At 32.6% G+C, this 17,795-nt stretch overlaps 1 protein-coding gene across 1 annotated transcript in view; it reads left to right on the top strand.

Annotated features, from left to right (window-relative positions):
- Positions 1 to 17,218, top strand: part of LOC111046884 (5'-3' exoribonuclease 1) — a 58,510-nt gene extending 41,292 nt beyond the window's left edge. The window contains exons 21-32 of the mRNA XM_039422890.1: positions 317 to 437; positions 1,145 to 1,351; positions 2,211 to 2,303; positions 6,247 to 6,296; positions 7,343 to 7,396; positions 7,605 to 7,658; positions 9,189 to 9,440; positions 10,334 to 10,488; positions 11,239 to 11,309; positions 12,442 to 12,638; positions 14,827 to 14,907; positions 15,936 to 17,218. Coding sequence (XP_039278824.1) covers positions 317 to 437; positions 1,145 to 1,351; positions 2,211 to 2,303; positions 6,247 to 6,296; positions 7,343 to 7,396; positions 7,605 to 7,658; positions 9,189 to 9,440; positions 10,334 to 10,488; positions 11,239 to 11,309; positions 12,442 to 12,638; positions 14,827 to 14,907; positions 15,936 to 16,052 — 1,452 coding nt within the window. The 3' untranslated portion in view covers positions 16,053 to 17,218. The remainder of the gene's footprint in view (positions 1 to 316; positions 438 to 1,144; positions 1,352 to 2,210; positions 2,304 to 6,246; positions 6,297 to 7,342; positions 7,397 to 7,604; positions 7,659 to 9,188; positions 9,441 to 10,333; positions 10,489 to 11,238; positions 11,310 to 12,441; positions 12,639 to 14,826; positions 14,908 to 15,935) is intronic.
- The last annotated feature ends 577 nt before the right edge of the window (positions 17,219 to 17,795 follow it).

Below are 17,795 nucleotides of genomic sequence, written 5' to 3'. Positions count from 1 at the left end.
ACTTACAGTTACTGTTCCATCAATATTGCACATATCAAATGGTTTCGTTTATCTCGTATCCATTTGATTGTAATTATAACTGGAAATTTTCGGATCCTTTTGGTTCGATTCATTGCATTCTGTACAACATTGGAAAGTAACTCGTGTCTTTCAAAAGCTGTGTTCTTTGATCATGACAAAGTGAAGACATGAGAAGGCTATTAAAATCAACTTGATGTAAATGTTCATTGTTTCCGAAAGTATGATTTTCCCATGTATGTGTAACTGTTGCAATCTATGAAATTTGTATTTTTGAAATATGTGTGTTATTGTGCAGCCTGTGACCAGCCTTGGAAGGCAGTGCCCGGATCCAGCTGCTGAAAGCAAGATGTTTGACAGAGTGAGGAACATCAGAGAATCCTATTGTGTTCCTCTTGGCATGAAGGGCACAATTGTAGGTGAGTTATGATTAAAAACTACATAGAGCAACCTTTGAGTCTTCAAAGTGGAAAAATTTCTATTTATTATTGTTGAATGATGTGTATTCAACGATGGTTGTGCAATCATATAAAAATAAATCATTCAGAATAAAAAGATAGGGGTTATACCAAATTAGATGGAATTTCATATTAAAAAGAAACAAAGAGTATAGAGCAATAAATTATTAGACAGCACCAGAAATGGTTAAACCAGGTTCGTTGATTATGTCCAGTCATAATATTGTGTATTGAGCGGATATCTCGAAAACTGGAGAATATATGGAAATTTTTTTAAGATGAATATTGTAGGAAATTATGTAAACTTTACTTTTGTATATAACAGGTTTGTCCGTAAGATACATAGTTTTCGAGTTATATGCGAGAAACCAAAAACTATCTGATACCTTTGAACCACCTCCACCCCCTTAGCACTGTGGGTAGGGGTGGGGAATTTTGATATGTTTACCTCCTTTCTACCCTAAACAGAACTGCGGGGTCAAAAATTGTCTTCCAAACTTTTCCCTCTACTACTACTAGGGCATGGCATTTTAATAGAGGAGGCTGTTGTTTTATATAACTGCGCGAGGTTCACTGTTCACAAAGCTATTAGTTAATTTATAGGAGTGAATTTTTTCTCCTATTCAAGTATATTATCCAACTATAAAAACTATAATTTTCTATTATAGGAGTTCATCTAGCTGAAAAGGAGTGTGATACTAGCTATGATGTTATGTTTGACGAGGAATTCCCTGGTGGTCTCAGTTTGAACGGGTCTGGTAAGAGGTGCTGCCGAGCTCTGAAGCAGTCGTTCATCAACCTGAGTTACGGCGAGCGAATGACCAATGCCAAGCAGCAGCCTCAACAACAACAACAAGCAAACTTCAGATCGCAAAGTAAGCTACTCATTTTTGGTATGTCATTGTGTTGCTCTCTCATCAATTTCATACTACATTATCTATATAAGTAATGTATCATTTATTGATTCGTGTCGTGTGTGACTCCTCAAAACGCTTTGGCTCAATGAACGGTCTTTGGACAAGCCGGATGCAACTGCTTTCCTCACTGAGCTAGCAGTGTTGAATCAGTTTGCCTAGCCCATTAAATCAAACACTGACCTTCAACTCTCAAAACTTCATAGGCTTCAGTGACTCAAACTTGGAGTCAGCTTCGCTATTTCCTGCATTTGTGATAATACATTGACAGAGACACACAATATTATTGTGTTCTTATTATCCTCACTAATTCACAAGTTAGTAGTTGTACACTAGAAGACTAGCTAGAATGGGCTCTGGAGACTTAGTAATACTCAATTGCCATGTTATTTCAAAATACTAGGCTTTATGCGACCTCAATAATGTTACAATATAATTTAATAAGAATAATGAAAATTTGATTACTTACGGTACATTATTTTTACTTAGAAACGATTTTGAAGCTATTCACTTTCTGAAGCTCTCCAACCCATCTGTTTTCAACTCATTAAAAAAATTTCTATATTTTTGATTAGTTGTTTCATTATCCAATGTTGCTTACGGAGCAATACTATAATAATGCGAGTTATCTGTATGAATGTTATCATGCAAAACTGAACTCAGGGCTATGTAACTATGTAATGATGACTGATTGATAACTCTGGCTATGATCTGTATGTATGTGTGTATTTTGTTTTAAATATATAAGTGTATTTAACAATACTTTATTTACCAAATACAATAGTAGCTTCTGTCTAATTTTTATCTTCGCGAATTGCAGACCAGGAAAGCAGCTATGCGACTACTGGACGCAATGGAAGAAACTCATCCGCATTTGTATCGTGTCAAGATTCGAAAGAATATAACAAAGACGGTAAAGTTTAATCACATTTTCACATCATATTATTTCAGAAACAATAATTTATAATCCATTTCTCACTCCTGCTTTCTCATTCATAGTGTATACGAGCAAAGATTTGCAAGATGGCACCTCACTTACATTTTCAACACATTAATTTATTTCCAATTAGAACTGAAACCTGTACATGATCGCTAACCATTGTTGTGTCGCAATAACTGCTCATAAATTGATCCAATATTATGGCCCCAGTGGCTCTCATTAGCTCCGCAGAAACAGTTTCAATCTTTCATCAATCAGATAAAAAATCATCACTTTATCCCTTTGAGAGAAAATGTATACTTCATAAAAACATTCATTCGATTAATAGTAGTCAATTCAACATTAGATCTAGTGTTCATTGTATCTAGGTTTTCACTTTTCAATACTCTAAAAAAATATTACAATTTTCTTGATTTAACCATGCTCATGATAAAAATCAGGATTTCGTTGTTTGCTCACAGAATTTATTATATTAATTTGAAGTGTGCCTTCTCCATACGAGTCAGAGGTAACACAATTTGATAACTCTAGTTTCAGATATTGATGTTTTTCAATGAAGTTTCATGATATATTATGTGTCCGACTCCTTCATGTTATCCTTATTTTGTGAAAAATGAAGATTCAAAATTTCTTTTCATAGCTTTTCTTGTGTTTTATCTTGTTTCATCACTCTTTATGATTTAAACACTTGATAATGGAATGAATATCATCGGATCACGTGAACAAAAAAAATAAAAGGGTGGGCCTACCTGACATACTATATGATAACACTGTACTTCTGATAAGTTGAAAATTTTCAAGCTGAAAGTAGATTAATTTGTTGCACATTCGGTTAAAATATTAACAAATGTTACCAAATATTACCAATATTATCACATATAGTGAGAACGAATTACTCTGAAGCTTTCTATTCTCACTGAACATGAAGAGGCAATACCAAGCCAGAATCGCAGTTCCGTTCAAATCATTATTATCAGAGCTTTCAAATTGATGCTATGTAACTATGGATGTTATCCCCATCTCACAATTTCCCTATTTATCCTTATCCTGATTCAGAATAAAGTAGTTGATCTCTATAATCACAAAAATCAATGTACAGTACCTATAATAAATAGTAAAAATAACAAAATTTCTAGTAATAATGCAACTTTTTCTAGGTATGAATTTCAAGGCTCATAAAATGACTTTTTCTCAATCACAGGCAGAAATTCCAATGATCATCATAATAGTAATTTAATGAAAATTGTTTGTATTGTACATTGTTTGTCGTAAGATAAGCTACATATTTAAGGTAATCAACGTATTTAGGATTATCATGTTTATGAATGAAAGCGAGACTGTGATAGAAAATTAAAAAAAAAACTGAAATATAAACATTATATACAATGCATATTTCTGATCAACTATAATTTCAAATGATAGTATCAAGCCGAAATGAATTGAGCAACTGAATTTCAAAGTTACTATCCACTGTTCAAATCGCACTGTGGTTTCCTTTTACTTCCAAATGGATTGAATTGCCTCACTCTTCAACGTAACAATTATTGTAAAAAAAACAGTGGAATGTGAACGTCATCCAAATATCATTTTAATTTCAATTTTCAGATCATGAAATTCATAAAAAACTAATTCTTTAGAGAAGAGTGATGAATTGCAAACAGTGCAAGTAACATTGATACAAAGCGATACAATGAAAATCAACATCGATCAATTTAATACTGGACTTATCAAATTTATATTATTTTTAAAGCTTATAAAATGTAAAACCAACATTTTAAATTTTCTCTACTGGAGCAAAACATCGATAGAAAATAAAGAAGAGCCCATTATAAGCACAATATACTTGTGTACTAGAATTCACTTGAACTAACTCATCACTTCAACCCTTCAATGATCACAATGAACTAGAATGGTATAAAAACCATGAAATTGATAATCAGGTACATTTTTCAAATAGCTTCACCCAACTTAATCTGTGAATGCTAAGTCATAACAAATCATGTTCAATAGAATTAATTTGAATGCCTCAAATAGAAAATGATCTATTCTTTTGGTGCCCTAATCAAAATCAATTTCAATCAACATTAATCGACATAAAGAAAAGCTTCTGCCAACCTTGTGTAATGAATGACAAGATGCGAGTGGAGGTGAAAAATCGATATGTTAACAAAAATAATAGAAGATGATGAATCATCTTTCAATTAATCTTATACGGAAGGGTACTTTGTGGTTAAATGTGAAACACTTTCATGATTTTCCTACCTTTTATGCATGCTTACTCTTCCTTAATTTGAATGTTTGCATGGCTTTCATCTTTAGAATCTACTGAATTTTCATATTGGACTGTCTAAATAATGTAGATTCAACTAGTAAGACGGTAAGATAAGCTACTTTACAGAGAGAATCATAGAAAGTTTCAACTCAACAAGCCCAATGTATAAATTTTTTAATGCCTCAGCCGTCATATATATTTGGCTCAACTGAAGGTATATTATCAACCTGGCTTGGCGAATATTAACTGTAGAAAACAGCAAACACTGCACGCTATTTTTCAGGAAATTTCCACTGTTAACACTATTGTAATCTATGATTTATCTCAGTTTTTGACATTCATAACTTATAATAAATTTTAGCATAGAATTATGATCATACACACATATTTTAAATATGTATTATATTATGTAATAGTATGAATATTTTATCGGTTGCAAACAATATCTTTGTCTGTCATAGAATGCATGATTTAGCACATATATAACAACAAAATGATTTTTGAGAATTTAGAGAATTAAAATGTGAAAAATTAGTTTCATCGCATGTCAAAACAATAGACAAAATTGATTGTTTCGAGCGCCACAGTGTGAATAAGATGCAACTTAGAAAGCAGTAGGCCTACTACTGTTTTTTACTGTTTACTATGGTGAAGAGTCAGCCACGCCGTACCGCGTCGACTGTTTCCCCTTCCACAGCGTCAAATCGAATCGCAAATAAATAACAATATACATCAATGGATTCGCAATGAATGTGGCTACATTAATTATTTGTCTAATTTTCTTTAGATTATTTGCTTCGAAGTTAATCGGAGAAAACAAAAATCAAATCGAAAAACCCCTAAATTTTTACATATATATTATTTTATCGAGGAAACTGTTTGATCTATTGAGGAAATGAATACGACTAATATTTTAGTCCATAATGTAACGAATCGAATGACATATAGATTTTTTTCCGATTAATGGTTACAGAGATAATTGATTTCCAGTTTGCTGTTTACTATGGCTAAGAGAGTCAGCCGCGCCGTTCCGCGTCGACTGTTTCCCCTTCCACAGCGTCAAATCGAATCGCAAATACATAACAATATACATCAATGGATTTGCAATGAGAGTGGCTACATTAATTAATTGGCTCATTTTCCTTTAAAACTACTTGTTTCGAAGTTAATTGAAGAAAACAAAAAAATCAAATCGCAAACCCCCAAAATTTTTACATATATATTATTTTATCAAGAAAACTGTTAATTTTATTGGAAAAATGAATATAACCAATATTGTAGTCCATAATGTAACGAATCGAATGGCATATAATAGAACTGTTTCTGATCAATGGTTACAGAGATAATTGGTTTCCCGTGTTTACCTGCATTTTTCATGTTTTAGGGGGTTGGGGCGGAAAGCTCCAAGGGGATTTCTTGGAACTTTTGGGAGAATGACCCTCTTGGAGGGTTCTATCGATGGTGGGAAATTCAGCTTTTATTTAATTTTCGGATCGAAACTGCTTTTTTGGACCTTCATTGACTGGGCTATATTCTATTTGCATTGAATTAAATTTTTACTATCACCAAGTTGACGGGATCAATCTATTCATAGATCATTTCTATACTTTTTTCTAAATAAATCAATTTTCATTTTATTTTCAGAAACTCTTATTAAGGCTCTTGAAAGGAAAATTATCAAGTTTGTCCCGGAGGTAAGTCGAATAATTCATAAAGAATAAGAATTCCTTTGACACCATTTATGCATTTTTATGCCTACTGAGCTGTCGATATCGATATACAGTGTTGGCATATATGTCATGAATCGAATAGTGCTAAATTTGATTGCTTAAGAGAGTTCTATTTCTGTTACTAATAGAGAGAAGTCACTCGACTATTGCTTCAATAGCAGTCTGGCCACACTTAGATTCAGGTCAGGAAGACTTGTTCTACACAAGGCAGTTGCCAATCTCCCCAAACAAGCTGAGCAGTGTTGTCGGCTATCCCGAATATTTGAGAATGTATTCTACTAGATACTGTACAAATTATCTGATTTGATTAGTCTGAATTATTAATTTCTAATCCCCAAACTCGATTTATCGTTGTGCTTTCAAGAAGCGTTGAAAACAGTATTGTGATTTGAAATATTATTTCGGACTTACATAGGTTATTTTTATGTAGATTATTTTAATTAATGCATTTTGAAAGGGCTTGCAAAATTAAAATGAATTCTAGTATCAAGGCTCTGAATGCTTATAAAAACTTATTTCATATTGATCATCAGAATTTATAATTTCATAAAAAATAGATACTTCATTGTTAGCTTGAAGATAGTACAAATTATCTATAGCTATCAACAATTTAACATAAAATTTACATTAGACGACCTACGATACGTACACCAAATGCTTTTGGTGAAGATTCATTGGTATAACGAAATCTTTACAACAATGTTCATCTGCCAATTCATCCATACTGACTCACATAATAGATAGGCGAGCATAGTTTGTCTCGGGTTGCGCAATAGCATTTAATTATTTTGAATGGATTGAGAGACCTTACAATCTGATTTATGAGTCAACATTAGATTGTTGCGGACTGCTACATTTATTTAAATATTAAGACATTTTTTGGTGGAAAATTACATGGTCTCTTCAATAATAGTATTGGTAATTAGTATGTTAAATTGGAGTATCCTTCTAAAATTGTAGGTATTTTCTCTTAGAATCTCATATGGAAGTGATTCGATAATTTTTTTCAGAAAGATCCAAAGAAGTCATCAAATGAGACTCCGCCTCAAACAACGCAAAAATCGGTGAGTTTAGTAGCTAGTGTTATGTATTGGAAATGTATTCCATTTTTTCATTGTATCATAATAATTATCTTTCAAAATTAAGTTGTAATATTCAATGATCTCGAAAATCTGTAATAATCACGTTTGTCACTAGAAGTTAGTATTGAATTGATCTGTTTCCTGTTCTATTTTGTGATTTGAATCTTACTCACTGGTTTTTTTCTTTCAGAACAATCCAGTAAAATTGTTGACTAGATCTCCTAAGGATCAATCTCGAAATGTTGTAAGTCATACAGTATTCATATACCGTATTTGTTTTATACATAATGTTATTCAATTATTTATATCACAGTTATTTTTGCTTTAATCAGAAATCGATTTAATTATATTCGGAGAAGGAAACATCAATAGAGCAATAAAACATCAATAAATGCTTCTCTCAGATTAATGAAAATATCTAATTTGGTGTTCCCATAAGTCATCATTGAATCTTAACCGTTTCTTGTAATAATAGGCCTTATATACGCTTTAGAATTAAACGTTTTCAAAACCTGTTTGTATAATTCTAGTCTCATTATTTTTCTAAAATCCACATACTATAAAGTTATTTTACGCAAATATTTTTCAAATTTAACTAATCGTTTGACAAAAACCATTAACCAACATTAGGTTCAATTATCGCTGTATTCTTGTTTCTGTTATTAATCAATACCATTCTGTTTTTCTTGGTGAATTTCAACTGATATTAATCTGGTACTCTCAAGTATACGTACGTACAAACTCAATCACTGACAATACTAATGTCGAATCGGAATAAGAATGGTGCTGGCGCCTTGACTGCCTGCGGTGGATAGCTGGCGGAGAGTTGCCCCTTCCCCTTCCACCAGCCACAAGTGTCAATCATTCTCCCTACTAAACGTGCTACACCTTCCCTCCTCCCTTCATCATATTCGGTCCCTCTCTCTCGCACACACATGTGAAGAAGAGGAAGATGAAGAAGACGAAGGGGAAGAGAGGAGAAAGAAGATGAAGAAGAAGAGGAGGGAGAAGAAGAAGAAGAAGAAGAAAAAGGGGAGGAAGAAGAAGGGGAAGAGGAGAAGGAGGGAAATGAGGAGAAGAAGAAGAGTAGGGAGAAAAAGAAGAAGGAGAAGAGTAGGAAGAAGAAAAAGAAGAAGCAGAAGAAGAAGAAGAGGAGAAGGAGGAAAAGGAGAAGAAGAAGGAGAAGAGTGTTCCGTCCTTCCACTAACCTTTGTACTGCCCATACGCCACATAAGTGGGGGACTGCGCTCCTCCGCTGCAGTCAAGGCGCCAGCACCATTCTTATTCCGATTCGAGATTAGTTGGTTCATTTATTCGTGTTGTTTGTTTTTTAGGTTGAATAGTTTTTATAAAACTTTCTCGCTTCTATTCCAGGCAGTATTTGCTACAATTATGTTACCTCTTCCAATTGAACTCATATATCACTTTTTCTCATCCATTAAATCCTGTCTATGAATAAGAATAAGAATTATTTTTATTCATTTAGTGCATACAAACAATGCTATCAGAAACGTCAAATTGTAGATTATAAATACCTTATAAATATGTATGCCTTATAAATATAATACCTTATAAATAAACTATAAATATGTTTATTTCTGTTAGCCTATTTTATCCAATTTTGAAATTTACATTCAAAGCTTTGATGGAAACATTTTTTGACAAGTGCCAACAAATGACTGACAAAGCATTTTTACTTTTACAAAGATAACAATTTTCTCAATAACCATCTTAACAGGAATTACTACTAATTCTACTAAATCTGATGTTACAGGACGCTCCTTCTGATCAACTGAAAAAGTTGTTGAAAATCAGTGATAATTTTCCTCAGCAGCCTTCAGCAACATCGGCTGGGAGACCTCTTCTGGAGACTCCCCCCTCCACAATGCCTGCTCACTCATCCAGCAAGCCTCTTTTCAACAACTCTCCTCCAGGGACCAATCGTTCACCCAGGAAGCCTCTTTTAGATAATCCCCCGGCATCCAGGAAGCCTCTTTTGGATAATCCCCCGCCAATGCCTAACTTTGTGAGTTTCTTCCCCATTCAAACTTTAAAAATCTTCCAACTACAAATCTCTGCTGCCAAATTGTTTTATGGTAAAATTATCCATAAAATATGTCAAAACAGGTTTCTAAGATCTCCCATGTCCCTATCCCATCAATTTAGCACACGAAACTTTAATTTTTTTATCTCATACATAGATCGTAATTGATTTTGAAGTTAATTACTTGAATATGAGTTGATTGAGATATTGATTAGGCCTATAGAGAAAATTTTTTAAATGACCCTGCTCAATTTTATTTGGAATTGATAAACTACTGAGACGGTTTGTTTCCAATCTTTCCAGGATTTAATTCATTGAATAATGAGAAGTTTGTGAAGTAATGCAGTTATATCTGCTACGAAAGTCTAAGTTTTTGATTTTGAGTTGAAAACTAATGATCACTCAGTTTACGAAATTTCCTTGTTATGAAGTCAAGTGAAACTACAATATTTGAGTAAATTTGTCTAGTTATAAACTACTATCATAAACTGTATACGAATAATAGTTGATTTTTTTCTAAGTTTCTGCTTCAAAAACTAATCATTCTGCTCAGTAACATGAGAAATTTTCTCTTTATCAAGTTTTATCGACAAGTGAACTTCAATATTTGAGTTACTTTGTCAATAAAACATTAACAGTAACTACTCTTTATTCATCTCAAACTCAGAGAATAATGAGTAAATGAGTTGACGTTTTCCAAGTGTGTCATATTTTATATTGATAATTCTCATTTTTTATAGATGACAGATATTTATTTGAAAGTATCACTAACTCTATGCACATTGGGACCATCACTTATAAAACTGATTTGCGTAGTGATGAATTGCTACCCGTTAACTAATCGCTGATATTATTCCTCTTTGATCTGTTTGCAGGCTCTCGCAAATGCTTTCTTCAATGTTCAACAGCAGAAAACGAACCAAACCTACTATCCTAATCATCAAATGTACACTAATGTTGCGCAGCTCAACTATGGCTTCCAAGGTGCGGCTGCATTCCTTCCTGGCCAACAAATGCAGCTACCATTTAGGTAATGTTTTCATTTTATTGCTCCACAGTTTATTTAAAGTCAGTTTAAGTAGGACTTACATTAGTCAAAATTAATTAATTAATTTAAGGTTTTCTTCTTACTTTTCATAATTTTCTATTTAGTTGTTTTTATAGATTGTCATTGACTGACAACTGTTTTTATCTCATTTTCCCATTCGTAGGTTGGATTGTACCTTCAAGATTCAAGAATCCAGAAGTCAAAGGTGTTCAAAACTTGAAGAAGGGTCTACATTGGTATAGTGGATTCAAGTTTCTGTTATTGTAAACTTGACAAGTTTGCAAAATACATTTATTTTATACAAAACTTGACAACACCCCTCAACTGAGCCGATTTCTAAATACAGTGATTGAGGGGTTTTGTTCCTCAAAACTGTTCCAACACAATGAATTGCATCTTCACGAAGAGCTTGACGTGGTTCAGTCGATTCATTAAAAAATTCACATTATCAAAAACATTGATTCAACAATTTACTCAAGTAGCAAGACTACATCGTTATTTATCATTATAATATAGGCCTGTTGTAATTTATTATTGTAATCCATCATTGTAAATTCTATACTTGAATTTGCTATTATTAATTTACTAGGGTTTGATCCTGATTGTATTTTCTTTTCTGTACCAATCTGTATTAATACTAATAAGGTAGTATTTGTTTATAACTTATCAAATCCATAAAAGTCTATGTATTCTGGAAATGTGCCGGTAATGATGAGCATAAATTATTTCTAGGATGAAGATGCCCGTACGACCTCCTTGTGGATTCGGGCCTCCACCTCCGCCTTTCCAATGGCAACAAAATGGTAAGAAATATCCTAATGATTTAAATCACAATACTTCATGGCATTTAAAAATGTATGATTATTTCCCCAGTTTTATAGATTTTTAAAAGTGGTAAGTTGTGAAAATCAATTTTTCATTCCTTTTTTGTTTTATTTTCTAAAATCGATTTAATCTATAGGTTTTAATCTATGTAGTTGAAAGGAAAATTTAAAGGTGCAGAGTGGCGCACGATATGATCCAATATTTAGTTTTGTCTTAGAAAGTTTATTGTGAAGGCAATACAGAAAAATGAGATATAACTTGTCTACTGTATACCTGGAGATTAGTTTCTGGCCATTACATGACCAATAACTGTTTCAACACGAACGCCTATGTTATTAGTGACTCAGCGACACATATCTTCGGTTATATCGTTACTTGCGTCAATGATTAGCACTCACAGATCCATCAGTGTGTTAGGATGTTTAGCGAAGATCTTCTCCTTCAGAAATCCCCAAAGAAAATAGTCGCAAGGATTCAAATCAGGTCTGTTTGGGGCCAGTTATGCCCACACGCAAAACGATTCGGAAATCGGTTTGAAATGACATTTTGGTTAACATTTTCATGAAAAAGTCTAAAACAACGTTAGCCGTGTGTGGTCTGGCTCCATCCTGCATGAACCACTGATTCTCTAATCGAAACCCTTTCGCGATAAGCTGAGGAACAAAATTGTTATGCAGCATGTTTAGGTAACGCCCACTGTGTACAGTCTTAATTCGTTGTTCAAAAGACAGTCTTCCTTTGTCGGCCATGTTAGAACGACTTTTTAAAGGAAGGTCACGACAAAACAACTTTTCATGTAGCTCTGTCGCGTCTGCCAACCTAAAACATGCAAATAATTACCAGCAATAAAAATTAATGGCGAACTAAATGTTGGATCATATCGTGCGCCACCCTGTAGGAAAAATTGTGGGATACAAAGTAGTCAACTTGTAATTAATTGATCTATTTTTGAAATAAAAACTTTGAATTATGGTGATTTATCATCATAATCTCGGTCCTGTAATTTTATTGGAATGGGAATCACCAACTTTAATACATTTAATATGGTTTCAATGATATTGAATTATATTGAACCATTGCATTTTATATAACTGGAATTTTTAATTTCAGACGGGATAAGAGGTCACACAATGACAAATACAGGGAGAGATGTTGCTGGCCATCAACAGTTTCTGGAAGACATTCATATGCAGCCAAATCGGTGGCAAAGGGATTTCGTAGATTCGTCCTACCAGAGTGGCCAAGGCCAAGGCCAACCGCAGTCTTATCAACCTTATCAAAATTCCAATCGCTATCAATTCAGTCAGGTAAGGATTATGCTACAAATCTGACTCAACTCATCCAACGAAAATCCTATTTTTCGTTCAATACCATCAACTGTAAAGAGTCGAGTGAACTGAAAATTTGCATTGCCGTCTCTATACAGTATGTGTGTATTATGCCGTCTGTGTAAGGACGGCAATGAAATGTCTGACAAAACTGATTCACTTTTCGAGGCTGTTGTTTTTTTCTCTAAAAATTTCATTTTGAAGTGGAAAATTATTGTTCATGAAGGAAGAAACTTGAGATATAGATGTTCATTCTTGTTAAATTTATTATTGAATTAAATTAATTGATTAATGAAAATGAAAAGAAGCCTACATCCTTGGTGAATTGAGAATCTTCATTTAAAATATCAAGTTGATTAGTTCATAAGTGATAATTCGTCAATCGAGTATTTCCTATCCCGTACATATAAGCCAATCCCGTATGTATAAACCAATTATCTCCTCTATAATATTTTAGACTAGTAGGTAACCCGTGCTTGGCACTAGGAACAATTTGATGTTGTAAAATGCAATCTCCGTATGTCCAGGAAACATGAGAAAATAGTATAATTATCTATTATTTTGTTTAAAATTATGTAGATAATCTTTATAAGAGTTGAAATTTCCAGCAAAAAAAGAGTTTGTTAGGTCTCGAACCCGCAACCTTAGATTCATTAACCGCGCCCGCTATCTACAAAGCTAAGGAGCTTTTAGCTTATGGGGGTGCCTATAAAACATTACTACAACCCTTGGAAGTTACACAGAAATCTATTATTAAAACAGCATTAAGAAAACGTATATGCACTCCTACTGATGGAATTTTTGAAGAATTCAATGTTTTAAGTTAAAGGCAAATTTATGTAAGAAATATATTGTTATACATGTACAAAAATCATAAAGATATGTTTAAGAAAATTGAGCACAGCTATCGAACTCGTTCGTCAGAAGCAATAGGAATCCAAGTTCCAAGGCTAGTCAAAACTCATTCCACTACAAATACTTATTATATAGCACACACTCTGTATAGAAATCTGCCTGAAAATCTACGTAATACCGAAGGTAAATCCAAATATATTTATAAAAAAAATGTTAATGACTGGTTAAAGGAGATTGGGAGAACGAATATAGAAGAGATAATTCATTCATTGTATAAATTTTAAAGCAAATGTCGTGTAATGATGGTCCAAATTTAACTCTTAAATGTTTCTTAAATGAATTCTTAAATGTTTACATATTTTATACTTTAAATCCTTAAAACTTTGAATGTTTTCCGATATTAATATCTAGTTTACCCAAGAATCTGATAGATGTAGGTACGGGGACAGTCCGACGTCAGCCAATCATCGCCAAGACCCTCTTCCACACACAGGCTTTGCCTTTGTGCAGAGTTTTCATGAAGTTCTTTAAAATATAATGTTGTATTTTCTGTATAGTAACTACGATATATAACAGTTAGATTTAGTTGTAATGATTAATTATTCAAGTTCAACTATAAGTTTTATTTATGATTGTTTGGTTGCAGAAGATGTAGCGTTGTTGTATGATATGAGTTTTTGTACTCTGTTATCATGTATAATAAAAACCAATTTGATTTGATTTTAAGGAGTCACTGGGAAGATAGCCCTGTTTGGTTGGGCTTTTATAGTTACTTTGAATCACTAGTTGAATGAATTTGTTTCAATTATTAAATTAGAATTGATTAATTCAATAATACGTTAGTCCAAACTCGGTAAATTCAAAATATTTATGCAAGAATGCGAGTTCAGTAATTCAGACGTGATGATGCGTCATACGTGAATTTCCTATCACGTACATGTATAAGACGATTTTTCCCTTTATTATATTATAGATTATAGAAAAAGATAATATAACAAAGACGCAAATGATAATCGAAAGATTCTCCATGTTCAAATGGCGTAAACTAATGTGATTATTATCGTCTGTCATGCTGTTAAAAAAGAACGTTGCTTCTAATCAAGTTGTTGAATAATAGCGTTTCTTTCACCCTACATTTGAAAAATGATCATATTATATCGGATATAATACGATATATTAACTTACAATACTCAGATTAAATTTGACTTTCATTCCTCACATTCTTTGCGGAATATAACTTTTTCAAATAATGTAATGGTGGATATTTTTATTATTGTATTTTTGTTTGATAGAATGAATGAATTGTTTACAGAGTTGGAGTGGGAATCAGTCGAACGACAGTCAAAGAGCTGCCAATTATAATCCGAATCAATCACAAGGCCAAGTTATGCAGGTGAGAAATGAATTTGTTATCAAACTTGAATTTTAAAAAAACACCTATGGAATGAAAATGCATTTACAATGGTAGTGACGATCGTTTCGACCTGTTGTTGGCCATCATCAGACTGTAGCAATTTTTACTCTTCATATGCATTTTCACTCCATAAGTGTTTTTTTTTATTCAAGTTTAATTTTAATAGTGAAAAAGTATGGATATGCTACAGAGAATTCGTTATCGTTGACTCCATTCCAGTGGTGCACAGAATGTACCCTATATACAATAACTCTCTTTATAAATAAATTGAGTTGACATTAAAATTCTTAAAATGCATCGGAAGCCTATGGTATTCGTGTAGATTATCTTTAGCCATTCAAATTAAATCTTCTCTAATGTCGGTTTTAAGATTTTTCTAAAATATCTCAGTATTACTAACTTATTCTTCCCACTGAAAATGTTTTTCAATTGCCTATTGGCGCCAGCTATTCTTTTCTTTCATTTCTTAATAGAAACGAAATTTTTATAAATTGTTTTTTAGATACTGTCTTTTTGTTTGTAGACGATATAAGCATAGTTGGCATGGTAAGGAAGATTTTGAGCCATTCTTCAGTTTTTGTTAATTTCTCCTGTAGGCTTTAATAATAATCCTTATTTTAAAAAAAGTTGACAAAACTTTGAACTTTTATAGAAGAATTTAATTTTAGTATTCAATCTCAAGAATACAGTGCTCACTTCATTGAATGATTTTCGCTCGAAAATTATTTGAAACACAGAGCTAGAAGCTACCCTCCTGCATCATGAAGTTTCTTACCCATTTTATGAATATTTAATGAGAAATATTCCCAAGTGGAGTTTTTCAAGCTTCTGTTGAATTAGTGGTAGAACCAACTTGAATATTACAGAAATTTCTACTAATAAGACGAGTTTGTTTGATTTCAATGCAATTCTAAAGTTTTATATAATCTACATTTACTGGTTCAGGTATCATCGAATATTGCTTAGTGCATTCAATTAATTAATAATAATTTGTTCATCCTCTCCAGAATGCGTCAATGCATCAGAACAACGTTCCACCACAAGCCTCACGACCGCAGTCTTCGACTCAGGAACCAAGATGGAGGATAGCATGTAACTTCAATAAAACACCTGAATTCAAATAGACTAACATTATATGAATCCAAAATGAGTGAGAAGAAACTAAGAAATGAAAAAAATGTGACTCAACAGGAATTCTTTCCTAGAACTGTGATCATCATTATGAGCTGTGTTATCTCAATCTTCGCCATAATATAATAGTCTAATTTGAAAATTATGTTTCTAATTCTAGAGCCACTTAATCAGGTATTGATGTTGAGCGAGTATTTTAACTAGACGATTCTAAGTATTATGTGAAGAGAGTAATAGGACGATTTTCTACCAAACCTTAGTGAAGTCATTCCTCATTATTGTGAAAATGGCTACAGTATTCTATTTATATTAGACTTGTTTTTCGTTATCCGTGATAATTTCATTCTACACAAATTATATTTATCTATCTTAATACATTCATTTTACATATACATTTCTAAGAAATAATATTTCCTTGCTACTTACTACTTAGAATTAATATTTACTTGCTACTTTATTTTCTCTGCTTTCATGATAGAAGAAATTATTGTTCTATTTCTTCCTCTAGTCATTGAGTGACTCAGTTTATTCATTTTACAAATGATATTTGACATTAATGACATTTTACAATATTTAAGAATTGGCTTGGTACATTATCGTCCATTTTGTATTGGTCGAAGAATACTACACAATACCTTAGTTAAGTTCACCTTAGTATATTTTTCTTTCTTTTCATATGCTTAACTTCGAAAGTTTTGTATCTCTTAGTACTTGACATTCCAAAAATTTCCCTTATAAACGTTAGTTCTTGAATCTCCTGGAAAATTTAAAGGTTTCTATTATTGATCGTATAATTTCAAGGTTTCAACTGAAGATGTGTGCCAATTTTTTTATTCTCATAGACACATACTTTCTGAGAAATAAAATGGAATTTATCTTATTAGGGAAGCTAGACTTGGCATCTCGGCTGAATATACTTGTTAATGATTAGGCCTATACTGCTTATAATGCTAATTTGTTCTGCATGCAATCTATCATTTTAATATTAATATAAAATCTGATTCAACTTACTTTTTTATTTTTTCATTCTGGGTGATGAACAATTCAATTTTTCGAATTGTAATACAATTTTGGAATAGAAATCGTTTTGACTGTATGTCGAGTATTTTATTCTGTCATTTTGTATTTTTTACCTAAAAAAATATACTGATAGAATAGCTATTGACCTACTATACTTCTAACCCTCCTACCCAAGGAATAATGAAATTATAATTTCTTCTTCATTTTTCCATGCTCCTACCTCTAACCATATTGCTCTAATCTAACAACCAGTAATGGGACATACTTATAGTAAGTGTGGGTAAAATTATATGTTAGCAACTAGTGAGATATTTAATCTGGGAGGGGTTGCGCCTGGTATTTTACACTCAGTCATAATTGATGAAAGTCATTTCTGTGCACTCAATATTGTGTTCCTCCAGCTCCACCATATAGTCATGTAGTTGGTGTCTGATTTCCGTTGGCCCAGCCATTGTTACAAACGCGTTTTGACAATAAATTATTGGTCGAGTTCAGCCAGCGCTACCCACTATAATAAATTGGTGTACTCTGGCACATGCTTCACATCATTTTCCTTTCTTCAACAGTTGAACATTTATTAAAAATAAAATGTTAAATGTTTCGGAAAAAAATTATTGAAAAAACGTTTTTGGAGATGGAATAACATTTCTTTTATTCGTTTGAATTTCAAATTTCACACATATATTTTAAGAAACTATATCACTATTCCGTTTGAA

Source organism: Nilaparvata lugens, chromosome 3 (genome assembly GCF_014356525.2).
Source record: "Nilaparvata lugens isolate BPH chromosome 3, ASM1435652v1, whole genome shotgun sequence".
Lineage (NCBI taxonomy): Eukaryota > Metazoa > Arthropoda > Insecta > Hemiptera > Delphacidae > Nilaparvata > Nilaparvata lugens.
Note: the sequence above shows the minus strand (reverse complement) of the source record. Positions and strands in the feature narration are given on the sequence as shown.